At 36.9% G+C, this 27424-nt stretch overlaps 2 protein-coding genes across 2 annotated transcripts; one reads left to right on the top strand and one right to left on the bottom strand.

Annotated features, from left to right (window-relative positions):
• The first annotated feature begins 1591 nt into the window (after positions 1–1591).
• LOC140235778 (uncharacterized) lies at positions 1592–4330 on the top strand. Its single transcript, XM_072315785.1, has 2 exons — positions 1592–1846; positions 3695–4330. Exons 1-2 carry the CDS (start codon positions 1592–1594, stop codon positions 4328–4330), a joined length of 891 nt encoding a protein of 296 aa, XP_072171886.1.
• Positions 4331–14481: 10151 nt separating this feature from the next.
• Positions 14482–27182, bottom strand: LOC140235991 (uncharacterized). Its single transcript, XM_072315978.1, has 5 exons — positions 27043–27182; positions 25599–25687; positions 23807–23966; positions 15674–15739; positions 14482–15459 (listed from the first exon to the last, which is right to left on the bottom strand). The coding sequence occupies exons 1-5, from the start codon at positions 27143–27145 to the stop codon at positions 14972–14974; spliced, it is 906 nt and encodes a 301-aa protein (XP_072172079.1). The 5' UTR covers positions 27146–27182; the 3' UTR covers positions 14482–14971.
• Between the last annotated feature and the right edge of the window lie 242 nt (positions 27183–27424).

The raw sequence follows: 27424 nt of genomic DNA, 5'->3' as shown, positions 1-27424 counted from the left end.
ACAATTTATAGATTATCTTTATAAAGCCCGTTCCTGGTCATTGGATGCATTATTTCCAACCAGCACTACCGGTGTGAGTATTCACTCAGGACCGCTTCCTGGGGAGCATTCCAGCCAGCCGCCATTTATTGAAGGTATTGCTTACATTTGGAAACAGTAATTAAAAAAAAATAAAAAATCACATTCGATGCATATGTGTAGGACAGCTGTGTCACAAAACATCCTTCCATATAAAATTTTCGAAATTAAGCATAAAATATAAGGAGAAATCATTATTTTTTTTCTGTAAACCATAACTAAACTCGGTTTAGTCTGGAAACGTTCTTATCATAACTATTGTTCACATTTTGTACATTTAACAATCCTTAACATCCGTAATTCTGGTCACGTTTTTAAAATTGGTTGTTTCTATCTTTAACTCATATTTTAGAACTATTTTGAAGCACTAATTCTGGGTTTTTGTTTCATCTGCAACTTGTAAATTATGCCTTTTACATGTGAGCACTTGCTGATAAACAGACATAAACATTATCATCCTATCGGGTTCCAGCTCCTTGGTAGAGAGCCACAGCAATGTGGACAAAGTGTCTTGCTGATGGGCAAAAGTGTTGGGCTTCCTTGGGCATGAACCCACGAACCCAAACATCGTGTGATTTAGAGACGAGAGCTCTCCTCCACTCTGCCATAAAAGCCCCCAATTAACGGTAATTCCCAGAGAATAACTGACATAATGTCTACTATAGCAGATACAAATTGTAATCGGTCGGAAAAGTAATTAAGGTTACCGTCTTATCTGTTATTACTACCGGTATATATATCATGCGTAGTATGAACGGGTATCGTTGAATTTGCAACAAACTGGTTAATATTTAGATATCGTAATTTCCAAACCGAAGTACCGAACCAAGTAACTCGAAAATACGTGTTGAGCAGCAGATTATTTATACACATTTGGTTGTCAGATTTGAAAAAAAAAACCCACAAACAAAATGATAACAGCAATAATTCAATAGTGCATAGTATCATAATAAAAGTGATGACGTAGGATCAGAACAACGATGGATCTTCAGTAGTTGAATAATTGGGCATGCAGACAATGTTGAGTGGGAATATCATCCCGTCTTTGTATGGGAAGTATTTAATAAAAATCTCCTACAGGAAGAAAAGAAAATGTGACACATGATGTATCACGTACTTTGTTGATTCAACGGCAAGTGCATCAGCATTGACAGGTCGATTGCCATCTCGGTTTTGCATATCAAATTTCTCTCGACCGTGTGGAAATCGCCTTGCTCCAAAAGGGTCTAGAAAATTGCAGAAAGTCTATGTTCCGCTGCACTTGGGATGCACAGTCACGTGAGATGATTCGGTCTTGTGTGCGTGTGTGTGTGTGTGTGTGTGTATCTGTGTGCTTGTGTGTGTAGTTTTTCCTGTCAACTGTCTTTTCCGACCGCCAAATGCCCTGTATGCGAATTATGTCAAGACGCTGTGAGACAAAATCTGCCCAGTCATGCGCCGTTTGATCATCGGTTTCGAGAAAGAGCTTTTGTCTTAATTATTCCTTGCGGTAGTTTTTTTTTTTTTTTTCAAAATGGAGTCAGTCTCCTCGCATTTTTCGAACTCTTCAGACGACGAGGCAGTTTACGAGCCTCTGACACCAGGTTATGTGCTTGTACTTTTAGTACCCCTCGTACTGTTGGCAGTTGTCCTCAATGGGGCCATACTAGCGGTAGTGCTCTGCCAGAAAAGAGTGAGGCAGCAGCACAACATCTTTGTATTCAACTTAGCTCTGGGGGACCTCTTTGGCTCCGTGACGATTCTGCTGCCGTTTGCTTCAAACGATGAGGTGAGTGAGTACACTTTTTTTTTTTTTAACAAACTCTTTAAAGGGATCGTATAGTTTTTGTTGAGACTTATTTTTTTTAATGGCTGAGATATCCAAAACAGAGCGATTGTCATAAAATGTTGGACCCACATTTTATAACGATCGCTTTGTTTCACTTCCTTTTGGGATTTTTCAGTTATTCCAAACCCGATTTTCATCAAATAAACTTTGAATTCCTCTTAAAGTTGTATGCTGTACTATTCTATAGGTGTTTTCTTGGTATCTCGCAAAAAGTTAAAAGCCCAATTCTCATCTCCACCAATACTTTACCATCCATTTAAAGTAGGGATATTTACCTTTCGCCATTTAAAGAGAGAGACAGAGAGAGAGAGAGAGAGAGAGAGGACGATCACATGAATGTTAAGTTAGAATGACTATGCAGATCCATTATGGCAATGGTATAATGACAGTATTTAACTGGATGATATGCAACCTGTATTATCATTACCAACGCTGTTCATGTGGTACTTGATATCTTCCCTGGCAGTGAATTAATATTGATAAAGGAATAATAATGATAAAAGTAATATTGATGGTAATAATGATGATGATGATAAATATGATAATGTTAAAGGGATCGTACAGTTTTGGTTGAGACCTAATTTCAGGTTTCTAACATTTTTTGGTGAGATAATGAGAAATCTCTTATGAAATATGAAAGAGCATGTAATTCTATGAGGAATTCAATATTTATTTGATGAAAATTGGTTTTGAAATGGCTGAGGTATCCAAAAAATAGCGATTCTAATGAAGTGTGGGACCCACACTTTATTACGATCGCTTTGTTTTACTTTGTTTTTGGATGTTTCAGTCATTCCAAACCTGATTTTCATCAAATAAACTTTTCATTCCTCTTAAGATGGTATGCTCTGTACTATATCTAAGTTTGTTCTTGATATCTCGCAAAAAGTTAAAAGCCCAATTCTCATCTCCACCAACGCTGTACCATCCCTTTAATGACATAAAAATAACAATGAAAATTGAACATATTTCGTGATTATTTTTCTTATTTCTATTTCATTTAAATAGTTATTAATTTGTCTTTTTCACTTGAATAGGGGCACCCTTGTAGAAGACATCTTGTCTCTTGACGAATGACAATGAACTCTAAGGACCGGAAACTTGCGTTTCTGAATTAATAGCAACGTTTAGAATAGTGTGTCTAAAGTGCTCGCATCGGGATATTGTGGGACTGTTGCTATAAAATAAGACAAATATCATTTTGTACACTTGATCTATCAAATACTCTTAACAGAACCTAATTTGTGGTAACGAGCATACTGAGTCGTGTTGACTATGTGCACGCTATTTTTTTTTTTTTTAAGTGGACTACTACTACTACTACTTCTATTATTGTTTTACTGTTACTACAGTTGCGCTGTAAATAATAGCACTAATACTACTTTACAAAGCTGCAATCAAATATCCCCTTTTACTATCCTATAACACTTTTTTTTTTCTTTTGGAGAACGAAAGGACAGAATAACAAATACCAAGTGATCGAAACAAATCGTAGTGTGGGAGTACTGGTATACACACCACATTCAAATCACACCTTGTTTTGAGGAATATCTCAGGTAGATATGAATGAAGATTAATCTTGTGTGTGTGTTTTTTTTTTTTTTTGAAGTATTGATCTTGAAATTAGTGTGTTTTTTTTTTTTTTTTTTTGGGGGGGGGATGTGGCTACTTGGACGAGAAACCGCTTATCTTTGGTTATCATGTACATAGATAAATGGGTGATGGTTTTCGCGTTGAAATTTGTTGTTGTTGTTGTTGTTGTTGTTTTCCATAATATAATTCGGACAGAATTTTGAGGATGATACCCGCCGCATCTGGTACTGTTGTAGAATGGCGTCTACCATCACTTATTTCCTGGTCGCAGCTTACCGCTTCCTTACCGTGAGAATCGACCCATTTGGTACCCAACGTCTCGTCACATCGCCGAGGTGTATCGCAGCTTGCATCTTCACTTGGCTCCTTACATCCCTGCTCTTCTTTGAGAAGGTCTACGAGAAGATCAACGTCATTGTAGCTGTCTTTACTTGTTTAGTTATTCCTCTTACCGGAATTTCGTACTACCTGATATATCATGACATTTCCCGAGGCTATGGTCGCGATGGACCGATACAGGATCCGAAGATTGCCGAAAACAGACGAATCCTATCCACTTTCGCCACCATATTCTTCACTACGGCCCTTTGTTGGTCTCTGCCCTTGGCAGCAATAGTCGTCTCCGAAGTCAAGGGTGAAGAAACTCCTTCATGGATTGGAGAAGCCAGCGCCACACTGCTGCTATTAAACCTCGTGATCAACCCTCTCATCTTCTGGTGGCGTTCGAGTGAATTCCGTGCACTACTACCATGTTGTGCCTCGATGAGGTTGTGCTCCAAGAACGCTGTCAACGTTGCATCAGTTTCTCGCGAAGATTCGAGCATCCCTTGATAGGCATAGCTTACTTGATCATTGCGAGGCATCCTTGCATTTAAGAGAACATTTGTCAACTTGCAAGCACGTATACTCCAATTGCCAAATGCCTCTTAATGTCTCAAGGACCATTTATCTCCTCTCGTTGAAAACAGTATATGATATGTCATCAACTTTCAATCTTTTGACGATTCTATCAAGATTAAACCTGTTGAGGATGATGATGAACATCGTTTTAACGATGTAATAGCAATGTTTATTATTGTACATATACACAAAGCATTCAACGTCATTATATTTTGACTCGAAAAAGACACAGCATTGGAAGATAGAAACCGTCTTTCAGCACCACAGGTGAATAAACTTCTTGAAGTCTGTTTGAGGAGCACATTGCTCACAATGGAACGAATCACTACATGTACCTGCAAATTCAAAGAATGGGCAATGGGGTCACCAGTCTCTCCTATAGTGTGTGAAACCTTAACATGGAACAGCTGGAACAGTTAACTATCAAATCTGCACCACACTTTCTTTGGTGTGGTATCGATACGTCTATGACACACTAACTAAACTCAAGAAGGAAATCGCACATGAATTTACAGATCATATCAACTCATTAGACCCAGACATGAAGATCACTACAGAGGAAGAAACTGACCGATCTCTGGGTCATCTCGACGTATCTTAATTGACTGTGATACAGCCAGATGGATCCCTGGACATCATGATCTATCGCAAACCATCCCACACAGATCAGTATGTCAACGGTCAACTTTCGGTCTAATTAACCCCTTTAACCCGTTCATATAGCCTCGTTTGCTGTGAAGTTGACAACATAAGGTGTGTACCATACTTCAGCCCTTAAAAGTGCTATGTTGATTTTTACAGCCAAAAATCGCGTAAGGTGACAGTGTTTGACTTCCACGTGTATAAACTGGTAAAAGGTTATATTTTTTACTCCTCTTATTTATCAGTACAGTGAAAATTCTCAGGACTGCCTCCCTTTAAGAAAGTTAAGAAACAGTTTAGCAAAGGTTTAGCAACAAATTTCTGAGTTTTACTACCATTTCGAAATTCACCATTACCATAACCACTAGATTTACTGCTGATTCTTAATTTGGCAGCACGTTTGAAACAAGAAATATTTTGTTTTTCCCTCAACTTTGATACTTGCTTGTCACTTTTATCTGCTTTTGTGAGGAATTGATGAATTAAACTTGTATCCTCCTCCAATATAGGATATGCAGTGGATTCAGAGCAAACCTAACAATGGCAAGATCATTTAGCAGCAATATTATACACGCCGTCCTTCTGCAGTTGATGGAATTAACTGGTATGAACGTCTGCCTCCTCCGTATGGGCTAAGTGCTTCAACGAGAAATGGTAACAAGAATGACCTCAATATGACAGAAAAAAATATTTACGAGTTGCAACTAGCTGTAGTAATGATTTTTTGCAAGTAACTGTGGATATGATCTCTACTTTAGTAACATGAAGGATCGTTCAATGAGCAAATTGACAATTACGTCAGGACCTAATAACATGTCTGGCTCAAAAATGAAAATAAGACCACGTTTGATACTCAACCTTGGTTCCTTTTTATAATACCGACTACGAGTTAGAGGTAAACTTCCTGAACACGCTGTGGCATTATGAAGGGGGTGAGACAAACATTCAGTCGAGTCTTATGCTGTACGTGTAAGAGAAGATTAACCAGTTAAAAAACATCAACAACGGGTGATCGAGGAAAAATGATGGATTCTAATTATCGTGTAAATGGTAAATCACCTTTGACAGTTTAATTACGGCAGCCCACTATACAGGTTAATCTTTTTGCCAGTTGAGCGGCGAAGCTATTATGTCTTGTCTTTTTGTTGCTGAATGAAGTCATTTTTGGTCTCTAACAACTTTCCTAATTCCATGAGTGAACTCCAATCACAGAATTTTAACCATATATATATATATATATATATATATATATATATATATACATATATAATTATATAATCATACATCATATAGGTTTTTGCCGGGCCAATTTCCCTTCATATATATAATTATATAATCATACATCATATAGGTTTTTGTCGGGCCAATTTCACACTTTTCTTATTATTCTCTTTATCTTTCTTGACCTTTAATCGCAAATATCTCCATTTGGCAAATATGGACTTATCGGTTTTTGCAAACAAACTCTTCATATATAGCCATGCATCATATAGGTTTTTTGGGCCAATTTCACACTTTTGTCAATCCATTTGATAGAAAGTTCATTCAATTTAGAAAAACAACTCGGTATCGCACAGTCTGTCTTTCAAAATTGCAATTTGTGCGTTCAATTCAGCATTTCGATCAATGAAATTTGCCCATGTGGCTTTCGAATTCGTAAAAGCAACATTCAAATTGGCTACTTCATTCAAATTCGCCACCACTCGAAGAAAAGGGTTTTTGAGTCTTTTAATTTCGCGAATTAGCAGTCAAATTCTAAACATTTTCATTCAAATTAACGTAATGATATTTATTTTTGAAAAGGTGAGAACATTTAAACGTTTGTATTTCTATGTGACTTTTTGTTTCATCCACACACCACTGTTCAGCAGTAAAAGTACATTTTTGACCCCATATAACTCGAGTTTGTTGTTCTGTGACGCCCCTTTTCTTTCATACATACCATTTTAGGCCTACGTGCACCGATACTATATATTAACTTCATATTCTTACAGTCATGACAACTCAAGTTAGATACAGACGTATATCTAAAGAAGACAGAGAAAGAATTATCGGAATATTAAAATCAACCTGGACTTCCTAGAACTGGCCGACACACTCGGAACAAAGCGCTCAACGGCGAGATAAGTTCAGACTTGGAGACTCAATAGGCACATTGAAAAAATAAAACTGTTGCCAAAATCTCTAAAATGAATTCGAAAATATGAAATGTAATGATGCTTATAAAAACAATAACTACATGTCTGTATATTGAAAAAAATAAAGAAAGAACCAAAACATAAACATGCGTGCTAAATTGACTGCAAAAGATGTTAAATTGGATGCCCCCAAAATTAATTTGAATGAACGAGCGCAGCATCTACGTGATCACATGACTATATTATTCTAAATTGAATGAACGAATAACGAAATGGTGCTTGGTTTACGAATTTCAATTGAAAAAGTATTAATTAAAATGAGGCTAATGGTAATTTGAATGCAGTAATGAGGAATTTGACTGACAAAAGTGCGAATTTGGCCGGAAAAACAAATAAATACACATAAAGCATTAAACTGAGTATGTGAATTTAATTTATACACTCACATAAATGAGGCGTACAACTCTCTCTTATTTTTTTCTTTCTCTCTCTCTCATTCACTTCCCACTTTGGATCCTCAATATTTCGAAAACTATGTATCAGATATAAATTATTATCCATAAAAGTAATAGCTGAATAGTGTACAATTTAGTTGGAGGTGATTTGAATATGAAAACCTATATCAGTTTCACAAAAATCCATGATTAATTTCAAAGCTAGGTTCCAGATTTTGGTCAAATTTTAACCCTCTGTACAAAACCTGAACTTTATACAGGAACTAATGATGTGTGTGTGAGTGTGTATTTACAATGACCCTGAACAATGGACATGGATACCACCTGTTCAGAGCTCTGCTTGAAGGCACATGAATGCTTTATTAATCATTCATGATGAATTGCCCTGGGCACTGCTAGTCTGAATTCATGGCAAAGGGTGAAATGCATGCACATGCACAAAGTAAGCACATGTTTCCATGTGCTGCATACACCACATTTCAGAGTGAATAAAGACTACCTGTGAAAAAATCGTTTTAATGAAATTCCTCATGAAGAAATAATGGAGCATTCAAATCCTGGTCTTTGTCCAAGATCATTGTCTGGGTGTCAACTACACAGTCTCATACACACCCATTGACTTCTGCACAACGTGAAAGTTTAGTACATATGGTTGAAAATAGAGCAAAATTTGAAACCTAACTGAAAAATCAATGTTAATGAAACTGAATCATGCTTTCATTTTAAACTTGCCTCCGACAAAATTGTGCCCTATTCAGGTATTGCTCATATCAATGTCAGTGTGTTCTGATGTATAGTATTTGAGCTGTTAAGGATCAAAAGTGGGAAATGTTTTTTTTTTTTGTGTAAAACCTAGTATCTCTTTCTGTCTTCATGAAAGCGGTTTTTTTTTGGTTCTTTCAGCTCCACACATCACGACATTATTAAATCAAGCTTATCATAATAACTCGGAGCAATTTCCCTTTAGATAGTGGTTGACAGTTTGCACTCACAATACTAGGATACCTACAAATGTGACAATGACATGTGATTGTCATGGTTGTCTCTGTTCCGACTTTCTTAAGACAAAGATAACCCTGAAACAATATCTAAATGTCTTAATGCCTAAGTGAAATAACGTCGGCCTCATGCCAAAAGGGCCCTAACAGTGTACAAAGTCTATGGTGTTAAGGCCCTTTTGGCATGAGGCCGACGATTATTATTATGTTCTAAAACATATCGATATCCGTATATATAAAATAAATGTATTAAGAAATTTTGAAGCATACAAGAACAAAAGTACTTGAATTCTCTCAGAAATCCGATATATATGTATATATATATATATATATGAAGAGTTTGTTTGCAAAAACCGATAAGTCCATATTTGCCAAATGGAGATATTTGCGATTAAAGGTCAAGAAAAATAAAGAGAATAATAAGAAAATTTTTGCTTCTTTTGACCATAACTTCAAAAATGTACCTCTATATGTAGTGAACAATATATTTTTAAAAGGTATTATTTTGTACTTTATGACAGAGACCGTACTTCAAAATCTTCAAAAATGGACTTATCGGTTTTTGCAAACAAACTCTTCATATATTTATCAGGGCTCCATTTCCATTTTTCTTGAAACTTGTCCATCATGCAAGTAGATTTCTCACATTTCATATCATTACTTATAAAAATTGAAAGTAGGAAAACAATTTAAAAACAATTGTGACCCGCTACAACAAAAAGGTCCTAAAGTCGCGCACGGTCGAAGCCCTGAAAATCGAGTTTGAAGTCAGAGCATTAAAATTGGTCAAAACTTACGATTTACTGATTTTGATATATCATTGAGTCTAACATGTCTTCTATCATCTGTCGAAATATTGAAGCAAAATGATCAAAGGAAAAATTTAAGAAATAGCATTTTTCTGAGCCATGTTTTTTTTGGCGTTTCAACGAAGCAGAAACTGGTTCGAAAATTTGGATTGAGCGCCACAGATAGGTTCCGCCCCTAACAACGACCAGAGTGATCTCATTGGTCAGTTTGCCGCTTGCTGCTAACCGAAGCGTGAAGCTAGCACACTGCCCAGTCGACTGGTGCGTGCGGGCGGAGTGCGCAGCAGTATGCTCAGCCGCTTTTCACATCCTGGTCACTGATTGGTTGGTGAGGAGACCGCTGACGCTGATGTGCTTGAATGAACTCTTCGGGGGTTGCTAGGGCTTACCTTCTATTGTCCAGAGGTGAAAACTGACTTGCGTGTCCCTTTTAGTCAGGTCGCTTAATGTCAAATTTGGGGCTTACCAATACAGAGCGGATAAAAGCACCAAATTTGGAGAGGTGATCCCCTTGGACCTACTCATTGATATTAGAGTAGGAGCCCTCTGGAATTTTTCGATTTTTAGGGTGAAAATGCTGAATTTTGATATTTCTTTATAATATGATATATTTACTGTATTGCGTAAGTAATAGTCAGGTCGCTTAGCGAAATTACCATTACACGCAGATAAAAGCATCATTTTTTTTTTTTCACACGGATTCCTTTAGGACTGTTAAACAATATTAGAGTAGGAGCCCTCTGAGATTTTTGCAGAAAAACACTAAAAAGATCAAATTTCAAAATGGCCGACACTTACTTGGGAAAACCTTAACTTTTCATGTCATATGGGTGATACGATGACAATATATTACATTTTTTTGGGGGGTTTGCTTTAGAACCTTGGCTTGAACATTGCGTTAGGAGCATTTTATTTTTGTATAATGTAAAGTCTCTGTGCATGAACTGCTGGGGGAAGGGTAGGGCAAAAGGGGCGGGACCCCCCCCCCCTTAAAAAACATGGTTGTCCGCTTGTTCTTTTGCCTGCTTTTTTTTTCTCGTTTTGCTCTATACGCTGGGGATAAAAACATAAAATGTGGCGCACGGATTCCTTGAGGACTAGGAAACAATATTGGACTAACCACATACACACACACACACACACACACACACACACACACACACACAAGATCAAATTTCAAAATGGCCGACACTTATGGCAAACCCTTCACTTTTCATGTGACATTACTTAATGATAGGTGATACGATGAAAATATTAGTATATATCTTTATTTTTGGTTTGGCTTAAAACCTGAATTTGGACAATGCGGTAGGAGCATTGTTTATATTCTTGCGTAATGTAAAGTCTTTGACCGGCTGGGGGAGGGGTAGGGCAAAGGGGACGACCCTCAACTTAAAAAGTGGTGATTCGCTTGTTCTGTTGCCTACTTTTTTTTATCGTCTTGCTTTACATACACGGCGGATAAAAGCATCAAATTTGGCGCACGGATTCCTCATTAGGAGTCCTCCTGCAATTTTTAAGGAAAAGATACACACACACACACCCACACACACAAACGAAATCCAATTCTAAAATAAATCAATTCATAACAGATCACATTTCCTTAGTCAGGTCGCTTAATGTCAACATTTGGGCTTACCGTTAGTTAGAGCTGATGAAAGCACCAAATTTGGAAAGTGATCCTCTAGGACCTATTATACTCAATGATATTAGAATAGGAGCCCTCTGGAATTTTTCGATTTTTAGGGTGAAAATGCTGAATTTTGATATTTCTTTATAATATGATATATATGTGTATATATATATATATATATATATATATATAATATTTATATATATTGTATTGTATTGCGTGAGTAAGGAAAAGTGATAACATACAATGTATAAGTTCAGATCTGTTGTGAACTCTCATCTTTTGCCCTTAAACCTCTCCCCCATTAGTTCAGAGACTTTACATTACGCAGGAATATAATGCTCCCAACGCAATGTTCAAGCCAAAGTTCTAAAGAAAACCCAAAATACAAAAACGAATGTAATATATTGTCATCGTATTACCCATATTACATGAAAAGTTAAGGTTTTCCCATTTAGTGTCGGCCATTTTGAAATTTGATCTTTTTAGTGTTTTTCTACAAAAGTCCCGGAGGGCTCCTATTCTAATATTGTTTAATAGTCCCCAAAGAACCCGTGTGAAAAAAAAAAAACTGATACTTTTATCCGCCGTGTAATGGTAATTTCACTAAGCGACCTGCCCTACTTACGCAATGCAGTATATAATTATATATCATATTATAAAGAAATATAAAAATTCAGCATTTTCACCCTAAAAATCGAAAATTAAAGAGGGCTCCTACTCTAATATTGTTTAACAGTCCTAAAGGAAACCGTGTGAAAAAAAAAATAATGCTTTTATCCGCCGTGTAATGGTAACTTCACTAAGCGACCTATTTATTACGCAATACAATATATATATGATATCATAAAGAAATATAAAAATTCAGCTTTTTCACCCTAAAAATCTCAACATTCCAGTGGGCTCCTATTCTAATATTGTTTAATAGTCCCCAAAGAACCCGTGTGAAAAAAAAAAAAACTGATACTTTTATCCGCCGTGTAATGGTAATTTCACTAAGCGACCTGCCCTACTTACGCAATACAGTATATATATCATATTATAAAGAAATATCAAAATTCAGCATTTTCACCCTAAAAATAAAAAAATTCCAGAGGGCTCCTACTCTAGTATTGTTTAATAGTCCTAAAGGAATCCATATGCCAAATTTGATGCTTTTATCCACCGTGTAACGGTAATTTCACTAAGCGACCTGACTATTTAGGGCGCTTTTCTCGAAACAGTGATTTTCCAGACGTCTCGACATGCTCTCTTTTAAACATCGATATCTCCGCAGCCGATTATTTTTATAAAATGTGTTATATATCAATTTAAAGCAGAAAAAATAGGGGATTATATCATGCAATTTTCAAATAATCGACCTCGCCCGACTTTAGGATGATTTTGTTGTACCGGGTCAGATTATATTTTAATCTACTCATACTAGACTAAGATATTTCTTCGAAACATTTTTAGTTTGTTTTCTTGAATGGTTGCTTGCAAGGAAAAACAGTAATTTATTTATTTTTCTAAACTATTGATACATATCAACATGTAACAAAAACGACAATATCATACATAGATGCAAGTTTCTTCACTTTGTCTCCCTCTACAAATTAGATTTGTTAAGATCGCAACTGCTGATCTGTAAATTAACAAACATGTCGGAAAAAAGGAACCAGCGGGACTCGAACCTGTCATCTACTGCTTTCCGGGCATATGCCTTGTCCGCCTTGGACTACTTAACATAACAATGTCGGAATTTCGGAGCTTGGGTATTTGTTCCATGTTCATCGTGTCACTGCCGGCAACCAGGGACAGCCTGGTGGTAGTGTTGCTGCCCGGAAAGCAGTAGATGACAGGTTCGAGTCCCGCTGGTTCCTTTTTCCCGACATGTTTGTTAATTTACAGATCAGCAGTTGCGATCTTAACAAATCTAATTTGTAGAGGGAGACAAAGTGAAGAAACTTGCATCTGAACCTTCACCCCTCTGAATAATATCTTTCTTTCAATATCATATATATATATATATATATATATATATATATATGAAGAGTTTGTTTGCAAAAACCGATAAGTCCATTTTTGAAGATTTTGAAGTACGGTCTTTGTCATAAAGTACAAAATAATACCTTTTGAATGATATATTGGTCACTACATATAAAGGTACATTTTTGAAGTTATGGTAGAAAGAAGCAAAAATTTTCTTATTATTCTCGTTATTTTTCTTGACCTTTAATCGCAAATATCTCCATTTGGCAAATATGGACTTATCGGTTTTTGCAAACAAACTCTTCATATATATATATATATATATATATATATATATACATATATATATATATATATATATATATATATATATATATGTCCATCTAGTCTGAATACATGTTGCTATTTTGAGTTATGTGAGGGAAACCAGTGTCTTTCAAGACTTATCGGGACAGATTGTCGTCACTTGCAATCACTTCTTTATTTGTAATTTCTTCGGCTAAGGAAGAATTAAAATGGGAATGTCAAAATTCATTGCTTTGATATAATTTAATTTTAATCCGTGGCCCTATGTTTAGGTTGAGGCCACTGGATGAATTGTGTATCGGATTGATATTCGGGAGGGTTTGTTGTCGGGCATGAGTTTTTCTGAGACGGGTTATCATTATATTTCATATTAATATATATGAATATAAATCAAAGGTTTATAATAATGGGGCGTCCCCATCCGGGCCTGGGCTTCTCCAGGTTTTTTTTTTTTTTTTCAGTTCCCCGGGGCGGAGTCGTCTCATGTGATATTAATAATTTATGTAATTTATTGTTATTGTTATGTTAATGGGGCGCGGAATGAATGTCCGTGTCTCACTGTGAATAATTTACGTATGCGGAATCGCCCCACTTTATTATATTGGACTCACTGGAATACAAAATAATGCAAATGTTTGTTGAAATTCAATAGGTATGTTAAATGCCGTCAAGAGAAAAGTGTATCATGTATGTACTACACTTGTCCTAGTTTTCTTCTTCTTCTTTGTCTTCTTCTTCTTCATACTATTTTACTTTTCTCCTTTTTCTTTCTTAGTCTCCATTTTCTCTACTCCTAATCTTTCTGGTCTCATTTCTTATCCTTCTGCCTGCTTATACAATATTTTTCACACTTTGAATATGTGTAGGATTCTGTCAAAGTTATGTGTATTTATGTTCGTAAATCTTCTGTAACATTGTGTGATATTTATGTATATGCCCTGCTTATTCTGTTTATCCAGTTATGTCCTGGGCTTTTATGTTTTGTATTTATGTATTCCTTTGTTCGATTTGTATATCAATAAAATGATGAAATATATAATTATATATATATATATACGTATATGATATTATAAGTATATATTACATATACATATACATAAACATATACATATACATATTTAAGAGAGAGAGAAAGAAATATGTTGTATGTAAATGCATTAGAGAAAAGGTATTCATGTGTATTCTAGACATTACACTGTACGCACACAGATATTAATGTTGTTTACATAGAGACTGCCTTGTTCTTTGTTAGCCTGTCTCCCTGTCTTTTCATGAATCAATAGTACCAAATAAAAGTGAGCTATCCTCTACTTCTCATGAGAATTTATTACTCTCTCCTACTCTTCATCTCTTACTATCTCTACGTTGCTTTGTCTGCTTATTTATTAGAAATATTCACAAGGTATTGTGTTACAACTAATATTGCTTCTGCGTCACAAAAAGAAGATTATACTCACGAAGTCTACGTTTTATGCCGTGTTTAGTAGGAGAAAATGCTTCTTACACATACTCTGCATATAAATTCTAATGTCATTAATTCTAAGATATGAATGCATAATAGTATACGTAAATAATGCATGTGGGTGCGTAAATACGCCTTTCATTGTAGGCCGTCTAGCCTCAGATGGTGCAGACCGCACAGGTAAGCTCGTAACCATTTACGTACGGTCCGCATGGCATCCCACCCCCAACAAGACAGCGGGACTCTACCATGTACAAGCCGCCACCGCCTTGGTTACCAATAGTCCCTGGCACGGCCGTCGCGTTTCTGTCCATACAGATGTATTCAGTCTTCTTGAGTGTGTAAAGTGCCGACATCAGATAGCCTTTGTACTCCAGCCGCCATTCCTGAGAAGGACACACGTTACGGCCCGGTATCATGAGCTTCGACAAGCGGTTTGGTGGCGCTCGGCACACAGCGCATGTTGGCGTATGATCGTGTAGTTCTTGGTAAACCGGCGCCAAGTTTGTCTCGAATTCTGTGGAGTACAGCAGACCTCGTTTGGCGTGCGCAGATGTTTCAAACACGTCATAGATCGGCTCCATAGGCAAACACAGGTAGTTTGAGCCACTGCCAGTGTGTGTCGCATATTCTCCTGCCACTGAGCCTGAAAGAGGAAAAAGCAAAAAGAAGGGAGAAAAGAAAAAGGAGAATTAAGGCGCAAGAAGAAGAAAATATGAGGATGGAGCAAAGAGATGAGGGATAGAAGATGACTTAAAAAGATGAAGGTCCCCTTTATCAGGAAGAGTTCTTAATTGTTTGATTATCAACAAGATTTTGTCGGGAAATTGATACATTCGTGATCACTTTGGGGAAATTACCACTGTAGATGAGTTCTGCTCCATCCGAACAATTCGGTCGTCCCCAGTGGGTGTAGACAACTCCTCCTGTCATCGAAGATATAAAATGAGAATGCACTATGTTAATGACTGAGGCTGCTTCCCTCCACACAAAAGTACAAAGAAATTAATAAACTAAGAAGTTTGACAAACGAAACGTATGGAAAATGAATATAATCTTTAATGTAAGGATTACTGGTCAATGCTTGAAGTAGAACAAAATGGTATATGGTGCCTAATTAGTCTGGTAGGAATGGGGGGTCCCCATGCACCCCCCGAACACATTTTTTTAACTTACTTTTTTGTAACCCTTAGATTGTCTAGTTAGTGAATTTTTTTGTTCCCAAGAAAAAATCGTGTCCCATGGGGGTCATTGGCGGCCATCTTGGCAGCCATCTTGGATTTTCAGGGAAAATCATTATTTTCCATAACTTTTGAACTACACAGCATAAAATTATAAATAAAGCATTTCTTCAGGGTAAACGTGACACGAGGAATCGATTGCAATGGTTATTCACATGATAAAAGCAAGTTTGAAACAAGAAAAGCCTAAAAATATGCAAATTTTGGTGTCATTTTCACCGAAAAATACCCAAATAGTTTAACTTTTGAATTACACAACAAACAGGGACAAATAAAACAGTACTTCAGAATTAATACGGCATGAGGAATAGTTTGAGATAGTTATTTACATGATTAAAGCAAGTTCCATACAAGACAAGTCCAAAAATGCGAGGAAAACCAGTGCCGTTTACTCTAGAAATATTCCAAAGTTGTCCATATACATGTAAATGACAATCTCATACCTTCTAAGAGTAACTAACCACTTTTTCTTAACAGTCTGGTAGAAATAGGGGGAGGGGGGTCCCATGCACCCTTCTTTTTCTATCCCTTAGGGTGTCTATTTCATGATTTTTTATTTGTTTCCAAGTAAAATCGTGTCACATGGGAGTCATTGGCGGCCATCTTGGATTTGCAAGGAAAATCATTAATTTCTATAACTTTTGAACTTTCAAACATACAAGGAAAAATAAAACATTTCTTCAGGGTAAATGTGACATGAGGAATCGATTGAGATGGTTATTTACACCATTAAAAAACGTCTGATACAAGGAAAGTCCAAAATATGAAAAATTCTGTATCGGTTACACCGAAAATTACCCAAATAGTTCAACTTTTGAACTATACACAACATACCGGGACAAATAAAACATTTCTTCAGACGAAACACAGCATGAGGAATCAATTGTGATTGTCATTTACATGATGAAAGCAAGTTTGATACAAGAAATGTCAAAAAATGAAAAATTAAGCGCTGTTACTCTGGAAATGGCCCAAATATTTCATGCTACATACCCCACATGGCAAATTGCATACCTCACAAAAGTGACTAACAACTTTGTCTTAAGATCATTGCCCAAATAGGCCTTTTTTGTTTGGTATCAAAAATAGAATCTGAAGAGAAAATTAATTTCAAGCATTGTCACCCCTCACTTGGTGAAATCGAATAAGAATGTAAGCACTATGGTAATTCATATGCAAATACCCTTGAAATAAGTGGTCAAAGGAGGTGACACATGATAATAATGTTGATCACAGCATGTGAAAGTGACTAATGGACAAAGATAAAACTTGAACTGAAATGTAACACTCTTTGCGCATTCAATTTCGTTTCATTTTGTATTTAAAAAGAGTTTGAGTTGGGATATTTTCAAGGAAACAATCACTGTGCCAAAATGTTGAGCAGATTTGAAAAATTTAGATGCCAAAATGTTTCCACCGATTAGTGTTTTCCTGAACACAGTCACGTGATGGAGGTACATTCGTTATGTTTGCCCATGGGCGAACATTCTTGTAATGTTCTCCCATGGGAAAACATGTTCACGTAACAAATGACAGAATTAAGGTCTAGGACCGCACCGCAATTATAACCTCCCTTAATAGCATTTCAAGTATGTTCCCTCCGCCGCCAGTCATCATCTATTATATTTTAACATCTCTGACGTGTGTATATGCTTTTCATGAAGTATACGGAATTAACGTATATTGAAATAATGCCTCTGGCACCACTTCGTGGCGGAGGCATAAAAATAAAGTAACACAATATGACTTCACTTTTCTAAAAGTATTCTGAATTGTCATTCTGTGTAACTGTACAAACACAGAAGCGGCTATGCGATATATCAGCTTTCCATTTCACACTTCTTTAATGTCTAGTCATCATCAAAACGATCATTGTAATCAATGTCTGGCTCCTCTTCTTCATCCTCCTTCATCTCCTTAGTAATTTTCTGAAGCAAGTCAATGAGGGAAGTCGGAAAGATAGGGCCACTTGACCACACTGGCTCCATCATAACAAAGGCTATCTTCTGCCATCCTTGTCCAGGTTCAAATGGGTCATATACAGAGCATCAGAAGATTGGTTGGTCAGCTCTCTTTAAGATGGCAAGGCGATGGGTCACACATTTAATGTGTGGGATAAGGTTGTCTCTGCAAGGTGTATATGAGCATGAAGAAATCCACATTGGAGTTTGTCGTCATTTGTTCGCCCTCTCCCATCATCTGCTTTGGATGATGCTGCTGTAAATAGACTTCTCCGGCTCTTATGGTCACACATTAGGCATGTGAATGCTCCAATGTCTTCTGTCACCTCTTACTGGCTCTACAGACCATCCATCACCAAGATTTATGTGGGGGACATAAAACAGTGGCACATTTTAAAGTCATGTTCTAAGATTTCAGCAGTGTTCATTGGTATGTAATATTGAACAATTTACCACATTTCAGTAAAATATTGCTGAAATTATAATATCAGAATACTCTCACTTGAATGCTGTTTGATACATGGGGTGGCTTTGAAGATTCTTTAGGGGTCCGACTTTGCCCCTACTCTTGGAGGCACTTGTTACATCTTCCCCTGTAAACACATGTAGTCCAAGTATTGTGGTACAGTAGCCAGCTCTCTTTGATTCTGTATGCCAGTTCACCAACATTCACACTTACCACAATCTGGCAATGCTCGACAGTCCATTTATCAAGGAAGATAGTGAGGGTGACGGAGTAAGCATGGTGCAAGAAGATCAAGAAAATGTCTGTGTCTGGTGTCCTTACCACAGCTGCTTTGTACCCAACCTTAATAGTGGAATACTCGAGGCAGAGCGCTACCCTGGTGTCCTTCTCCTGGTTACAGCAGCTCATGGATAGAGCTTATTGTCTCGTGGGATGAATAATTGAGTGAACAAAAAGAATGTAATAGGAATCACTTAAGCTTCAGAGAATGTGATTTCTGTTACATTCCTTTTCTTTACACAATGATGTGTTCCAGGAGACAATGGTGCGATATCCATGAGTGACTGTGAAACCAGTATAAGGAGACGGACACCACCGTGACGGTCGTGCTCTACCTCAAGTGCGCTGCTAAGCTTGGGTATAAACAAGGTAGCTTTGGTGAGGAATCCAGACACACATTTTCTTGATCCCCTTGGTCTATGCTTAATCCATTCTACAATGTAGTATCTTACTTAATAAATGGACTGTCGCGTATTGCCAGGTTGTGAATGTCAATTAACTTGCATATAGAGTTAACGGGAGCTCATTACTGTACCAAAATACTTGGACTGTATGTGTTTACCGGGGAAGATGTAACAATTAAAGTGCCTTCATAGGTTGGGAAAAGTTGGACCCCTAAAGAATCTACAAAGCCACCCCACATGCCACATAGCATTTAGGTTGGGAAAAGTTGGACCCCTAAAGAATCTACAAAGCCACCCCACATGCCACATAGAATTCAGGTTGGGAAAAGTTGGACCCCTAAAGAATCTACAAAGCCACCCCACATGCCACAAAGCATTCAGGTGAGAGTTGTTTGATATCATGATTTCAGAAGTATACTGAAATCTGATAAGTTGCTCAGTATTATATTATAATAAACACTACTGAAATCTTAGAATATGACTTTACAGTATGCCAAGTTGAGTGTTTTTCCTCATAAATCTTGGTGGTGGGTGGTCTGTGCAGCCAGAGGTGGCAGATGACATTGAAGCATTCACATGCCCAAAATGTACAGTAAGGCCAGGGAGAAGTCTATTATAATGGCGTTCGCAGCATCATGCTGAAACAGATGACCAAACCAAGGTGGATTTCTCCTTGCTCCCACTTGGCAGAGGCAACCTTATTTCACACTTTCAATGTCTGAACCACGTGTACCACCTTGCCATCTTCAAGCGATCTGACTAGCCAATCTTCTGGTGCGCTACCGCTTTGATCCTGGACAAAGGTGGCAGGAAGACAGCCTTCGGTATCATGGATCCGATGTGATCAAGCCGCCCTATCCTTCCCACTTCCCTCATTGACTTGCTTCACAAAGTTACTGCGTAGATGGAGGAGGATGAAGAGGAGGAGCCAGACATTGATTACAATGATCGTTTTGATGATGACTGGAAATTACAGAAGTATAAAACCAAAAGCTAATATATCACTTACCACATCTGTGGTTTGTATGATTGCACAGGATGAGAATTCAGAATACTTTAGACAAAGCAAAGTCATATTGTGTTACTTTTTTTCGATATACGTTAATTCCATACTTTATATATAAATATATATATATATATATATATATATATATATATATAGAGAGAGAGAGAGAGAGAGAGAGAGAGAGAGAAAGAGAGAGAGAGAGCGAGGGAGTGGATTTCTGGCTGTCAAGTGAAATTCATATGTTGATGCATGGCACAAAAAGTGTTCAATTACATTTTAGGTATGAATTTTGTCGATTAGTCACTTTCACATGTTGTGATCAAAATTTGTTTGTTCACCTCTTTTGATCTGCTTTTTTAGGGGTATCTTTTAATTTCTTTCCGAAGAATTCCGATTCCCAATAATACACTTCAAGCATTTTTCTCGTCCTTGTTGTCCCGTGACACGTACAGAGTAAATTCGATTCTATTTGTATTACTTCCGCATCTTATCTTTCTATTTTCCAATATTTCCGTATCCTTTCCACGCATCTCATTATTTTTTCGATATAGTTCTGTCGAGTATCGCTGGATTTGTTTTGCCTTTCTGTCCGTTGTATTGTCTTTCTATTATGTCAGCCTTGTCTCGTTTTGTCTTGTATTTTAGTCCTCCTTTATAAGTGTTGTCGTCCCAGTCTCGTTTAATGTTCATTCGCCTGTGTATGTGTGTGTGTCTGTTACTCTGTCTGTTTATTGTTCTTCGAGACTTTTTTTATCTGACTTTATTCTCAAAATTTTCCCCTCTTTGCATCAGTTCATTTCTATTGACATTCTGTACCTGAGGGGCCCACATTCTACAAGCATTGCCTTTTTAGTGGGTCCCTCAGTTTTCGATATTTTGTGTAATGTTATATCGTCTATATCACTTCAGTCAATTTTCATTGCAACATATTTGTTATCTCACGGTTTGACAATTATGTTTTCTCAATTTTCCTTTGTTTTGATTATGTGTAACCTTATTCTCTGTTACCAAAGAAAGTGAAATGTTTATGTTCTTCTTTTCGAAAAAAGAAATAAAGTTTGAATTGAATTGAATTGAATCTGCATATGAATTGCCATCTTGCTTACATTTTTCATTTGATTTCAACAAGTGAGGCGTCAAAATGCTTGGAGTTGCATGATGCATGCTTTTTTTTTTTATACAAAACACCATAGTTGAGCTATGGTCTAAAGACAAAGTGCTAAGTCACTTTTGTGAAGTAGTTTGTCATGTATGTATACGGATTTTGGGTACTCTACAGTGTAAATGACACTTAATTTTTGTATTTTAACCATCTCAACCGATTTTTCATGACACAGTTACCCTGAAGAAATTTTATATATATCCCTGTATGTTGTGAAGTTCAAAAGTTACAGAATTTACTGATTTTTCTCTCAAATCAAAAATGGCCGCCAATGTCTCCCCCCCCCCTCCCACACGATTTTCACTTGGAAACAAAAAAGAAAATCATCACATAGACACCCTAAGGGATACAAAAAATGAGGGTGCATGAGGATCCCCCATTCCTACAAGACTATTAAGACTTTAGTGGTTAGTCAATCATATGAGGTATATAATTGTCATGTATGTATATGGACTATTTGGGCAATTTCCAGAGTAAACGACACTTTTTTTCGCATGTTTGGATTTTTCATGTATCATACTTGTTTTAATCATGTAAATAACCAGCTAAATCGATCCCTCATGGCACATTTACCTTGGAGAAATTATTTATTTATCCTTGTATGTTGGAAAGTTCAAAAGTTATAGAAATTAATGATTTCCCTTGCAAATCCAAGATGGCCGCCAATGACCCCCATGTGACACGATTTTTACTTGGAAAAAAAAAAATCAAATAGACACCCTAAGGGATACAAAAAGGAGGGTGCATGTGACCTCCCCCCCCCCCTCATTCCTACCAGACTGTTAAGAAATAGTGGTGAGTTCACTCTTAGGAGGTATGAGATTTTCATGTATACAAATGTATATTGACTACTGGGGAATATTTCTAAAGTAATCAACACTGGTTTTCCTCGCATTTTTGGACTTTTCTTGTATGAAACTTGCTTTAATCATGTAAGTAACTATCTCAAACGATTCCTCATGCCGTATTAATTCTGAAGTACTGTTTTATTTGTCCCTGTATGCTGTGTAATTTAAAAGTTAAACTATTTGGGTATTTTTCGGTGAAAATGACACCGAAATTTGCATTTTTTTAGGCTTTTCTTGTTTCAAACTTGCTTTAATCATGTAAATACCCATTGCAATCGATTCCTCGTGTCACGTTTACCCTGAAGAAATGCTTTATTTATTGTTTTATGCTGTGTAGTTCAAAAGTTATGGAAAATAATGATTTTCCCTGAAAATCCAAGATGGCTGCCAAGATGGCCGCCAATGACCCCCATGGGACACGATTTTTTCTTGGGAACAAAAAAAATCATTAACTAGACACTCTAAGGGTTACAAAAAAGTAAGTTAAAAAAATGTGTTCGGGGGGTGCATGGGGACCCCCCATTCCTACCAGACTAAATGGCATGCGATGGTTTAATGGTATGTGATGGGGACTATGGAAGGCCGCCATCGTATTTTGAAACCTTTGATGACAATTTTACTCGTTAAATACATCCTTTCCTTCGCTGAATCAATGTTCTTAGACATCTCTATCATCAGGACCACAATCGTTTATGAAAATGTATATTTGAATTACTTTTGAAGTTCCAGGACATATCACTGACCACGATTGCGTGCCATTAGCAACCATCACAATTCCTTTAGCCACCAGTATACAGACTACGATATTAGCAACCACTATACATCATTAGCCACATCACATACCACAGGACATCGTCCATTGATTGTATAAATGTGCATTTGCTCCATATCACGAACCATTAGCAACCTTCATACTCCATTTATTATATCATAAGCCACTATAACATATAGACACAACTGATTTTGCAATTGCCCCTCATCACGAACTATAATCCGCCATTACATACCTTTTATTACCAGCACGTAAAGTTATCCACCATCAAAAACCATAAGCCACTCTTCCTTTATTTGTGAGGCCGTTTATGGACGGCATAACACAATGTACGCATTAAACTCATGTCCGTGCGTATATGACACTCAAATGACACTGGTAGCACGAACTACTTTCGAAGATTTGAGAAGTTGCTTAAGAGTTGTAAATCACATTCCCAAAACTTCAGTAAAGGTTTGTGCATTTTTGAAATCTGTCGAGACATTCGTTATTATCAAAACAGCAACCCCATCTATATCTAATTTCAGTAATGGCTTATAATGCGTCAAATCCATCCAGTAAGAATACATGAGGTTGAGTAAAAAAAAATACTATCTTCATACAGTTCAAAAAAAAAAAAATAAACAAACCAAAGAAGTAAATTTAACTTGTTGAATAACAAATTTCAATGCGTACAACTTGATCCTAGGCTATAACAGTGTGTAACATAATGATTCATTAGTTCAATCTGCTCAGTGTACTCTCACACCCTTTAGAACTACAACAACTAACTTCAGGCCAATTTGGCCTCATAGTCCTAAAGGGTGTGGGAGTCTGCATTCAATGATTCCCTGCGTCTGCTGTACTGCCCTCACCGTTGGAACCATGAGAATCATTGGACGTATACTGTACAGAGCGGGAGCTGTCCACATTTCGTCGACTCCGAAGTTTGCTGAGAACACCGTCGACAGGCGCTGAAGATACGGTCAGCTCGGATGACTGCAGCAACTGTTCACCCTGTCCGTCTCTCGATGACTAATGCAAAATTAATCAAGAGATTATCAATCCGCTGACTAGGCTTCTGGACTCTTGCTCCGAGGCACATGAATGCTGTATTAATAATTCATGATGGATTGCCCTGTGGGCACTGATAGACTGAATTCATGGTGTTAAAAGGCTAAAATGCATTCACATGAAAAAAAAAAAACACACATGTGTTAATGTGCTTGTATGCAATACATTTCAGGATGAATAAAGACTGCAGTGACAGTTGAATTTCTCATGTATCTAATAGAGCATTTAAATCTTGACCATTCTTCAGGACCATTGTCATGGTGTTGGCCACACACTGCCGCACACACCAATTGACCCGTGTGCAAAAAAAAAAAAAAAAAAAAGGTTGAAAATAGAGCTAAATTTGAAATCTGTGTTCAAAATAAATCTTGAATTCAATGAAACTGATTTACGCTATCATTTTTAAACTACCTATAACAAAATTGTACACTCTATAGCTATCGTTCATATCCATGTCAGTGTTATCTGATACTGTATGTATATTTTTTTTTTTAAATAGAAAATCTAAATATTTTTCTGTAACACCAAGTATATTATAATGTACTTATACAGTATAATTATATATATCACAATGATATATATATATGTATATATATATATATATATATATATACATATGTATATATATATATATATATATATATATATATATATGTATATACATATACATATATATATATGCTTCACATGCATATGTGTTTAACTTAATCATTTTTCTTTTATTTCTTACTTGTACAAATATTCCGACTAGAGATCACTGGCAACTTAGCCAGCTAATATTGTAATGTTAATACGCGTTCAAAACGAATGACTTATGGCTGCTGTTATCTTGTAGAGAAATTGTCTTAAGATTGAATAGGAATTAATTTCATTTGTTAACAGTCAAGATTAACGTGTTGATTGCACTATTTCCCTGAAATATTTTGCTTCAATGATTGCGCGCATTTCTGTTTTATCTCACAAATTGATATTTTTTCCAAGTCAAAACAAGTCGTTCACTTCTTATTCACTAGCATTGAAAGGAAGACACATCATCCTAACTTGCTTTATATACGCGGTAACTGCGTAATCGAATCTTCGAATATTCTATGTTGGATAAAACGCATTTTCACTTTGATTGATTGTGTGTGTGTGTGTGTGTGTGTGTGTGTGTGTGTTTAAAGTCTTTTTGAGCTTACATAACAAGGGGTGAAGACAGCGGAAAGATTACCATCCCCCACCCTAGCTAACTACATGGGTGGGGTGGCATGTGCACCCACCGTTCCCCTTAAACATCTCTGGACAGTCATTTGAAAGACGATTCAATTTACTATTCAAATCAGCCTCCGCGACATCAGTTTGTATTCACACAGCAAGAATGCTTAATTCTACACACGATTCTCATAATCCATCATCACAATCGCGTTTCAGCTCAATCACTCTCGGTAGGTGTGGAAAATAAGTATGTCTCTACAGTCTCCTTCCGATTAATTTCGAAATATAGAAGAAATGCACAGGTAGAAAGATATTTAGAAGAGTAAGAGGATTGACAGAGAGGGCGAGAAAGACAGAGAATGGAGAGGTAGCGAGGTGGCCCGGGGAAGATGAGTGTACCTGCAAACTTTGTATCTCTTGTCTGAGCTCGGCTACTTCCTCCCGGAAGTCCTGCAACATTTCTCTCACTGTCTGCTCTATATCGCCATCTATGGATTGAAATCATAATGAATGAAATCTTTGAAGGCTTCCGTGGAGGTAGAACATAGGGTAGTGCAAGGCTTAACGGTGCACCACGTATTCTTTCCAGGGTATGTATGTGGCCCGGCCTACACACCAAGCACACTCCCGACGTTTCGGCAAGCATGTTCTTCCCGTTTTCTCCTACCCAAGAAAGAATACGCTATGCACCGTTAAGCCTTCTAACACCTAATATAATGAATGAAAGTCGACATAAAATCCTGACTTGATTACGTGACTTCGGATTCCATTCAACTTACGAACTTTGGCATGTGAATCTTAGTCATTAACTATTGACATCCTTTCTTAAGGTATATTGGGAATGATAAGAAACAAGAAAGTTGTTGCGATACTATTGTTGCGATACCATTGTCCGACTAATGAAGATCAGATTATGTTTACCCAAATCAATTCATAGGGGTTAATGTAGTAGGCCTACTAGATCATTAAAGTCAACCTTCTAATCTGGAAATAGAAGAAAAAAAATCATTGACACGTATAACAAAAAGAGAGGAGTTCTTGATGCTGATTTTGTAATCTGAAAATGAGGGGCGTTGACATCAATTCCACTGCCAGTGCTTTGGCATTTCTACCAAATTTGTCATACTTGTTGATATAGCTATAATTTTTGTTTCATCGGTCAGCGTTTCTGCGTGTAGCGATACCATTGCCCGACTAATGCCCGCTATTTATCTGACAGTCATGTGAACTTGTTTCTTCTCACACCTTCCTGTTCCTACCACCTTTCTCTCTCTCTCTCTCTCTTCCTCTCCGCCAGCGCTACTCCATACTAGTTATGGCGAGTAAAAATCATCCATTGTTGGGTTTGTCACGTAATCATGTACACTGTGATTTATTCACCCATTAAAGATAAGTTTGATTAGATCGATTAGTTTAATCCTTGATAGATTCAGTTTCTTTAGAAAAGGTTGCCTTTTAATTTTTTTTTCAGCATCTGTGATTTCACCTTTTAAGTCAAAATAAAATGTTATATGCTGTAGACTTTGGTACCTATGTGCTTTAGCTGGAAATTGAGAGAGTGTATTTAGGCTGATTATGAATTGCGTAAAATATATATATATATATTTTTTTTTGAAAAACTTATGAGGAAAAGAAACATAACATAAGGTTGTCTAAAAATAGTCAGGCAAAATAACACATCTTCACAGTGCATGCATTCCGAAAGATAAGAGGCGTACAGCTACATTGGCACATGAATGAGAACTACCAATAAGAATGGAACAGATTTGTTTAGAAGAAATTAGAAAAAAAAAGCGAATTAAAAAGTAGTTAAAAGCGTGTAATTGAATTAAGGATGACTTACCTTCTGCAGGAGGCGGTGTTGTCATGGTAGCCACCGAATATGCTCCCACAGCTAGAGAGAAGAAAATGATCAAGACACACCTCATCTTCACAAACTCTATCATCAAAGCCTCAAAGTCTGTCAATATTTAGGAGCTGAGTGTCCGACGAGTTGCTATCATTCTCTGGTGAAGGAAAGTTACAGTTTTATCATTTATTTCTAAGACTATGATTTCAGGACCAGTTGGACCTAACGGATGTCGCGCGTGGGTGGCGATGATCTATCATGATCGAGGCATAAATGTGACTGACCTCCAATTGGTCTCTCGTTTATAGGCAGGGGACTTCCCTTCTAGTTTTCCCTTTTAACCATGTGATAACAGTGGTAACATTGCGTAGACAAG

Source organism: Diadema setosum, chromosome 12 (assembly GCF_964275005.1).
Source record: "Diadema setosum chromosome 12, eeDiaSeto1, whole genome shotgun sequence".
NCBI lineage: Eukaryota > Metazoa > Echinodermata > Echinoidea > Diadematoida > Diadematidae > Diadema > Diadema setosum.
Note: the sequence above shows the minus strand (reverse complement) of the source record. Positions and strands in the feature narration are given on the sequence as shown.

Excerpts from the sequence above, each read along its gene's own strand:
- LOC140235778 (XM_072315785.1), top strand. The coding sequence starts at position 1,592 with ATGGAGTCAGTCTCCTCGCATTTTTCGAACTCTTCAGACGACGAGGCA. Across the intron at positions 1,847-3,694 it reads CGTTTGCTTCAAACGATGAG|AATTTTGAGGATGATACCCG; the intron begins GTGAGTGAGTAC and ends TAATTCGGACAG.
- LOC140235991 (XM_072315978.1), bottom strand. The coding sequence starts at position 27,145 with ATGATAGAGTTTGTGAAGATGAGGTGTGTCTTGATCATTTTCTTCTCT. Across the intron at positions 23,967-25,598 it reads AAGAGATACAAAGTTTGCAG|TCATCGAGAGACGGACAGGG; the intron begins GTACACTCATCT and ends ATTTTGCATTAG. Across the intron at positions 15,740-23,806 it reads TGATTCTCATGGTTCCAACG|GAGGAGTTGTCTACACCCAC; the intron begins GTGAGGGCAGTA and ends CTTCGATGACAG.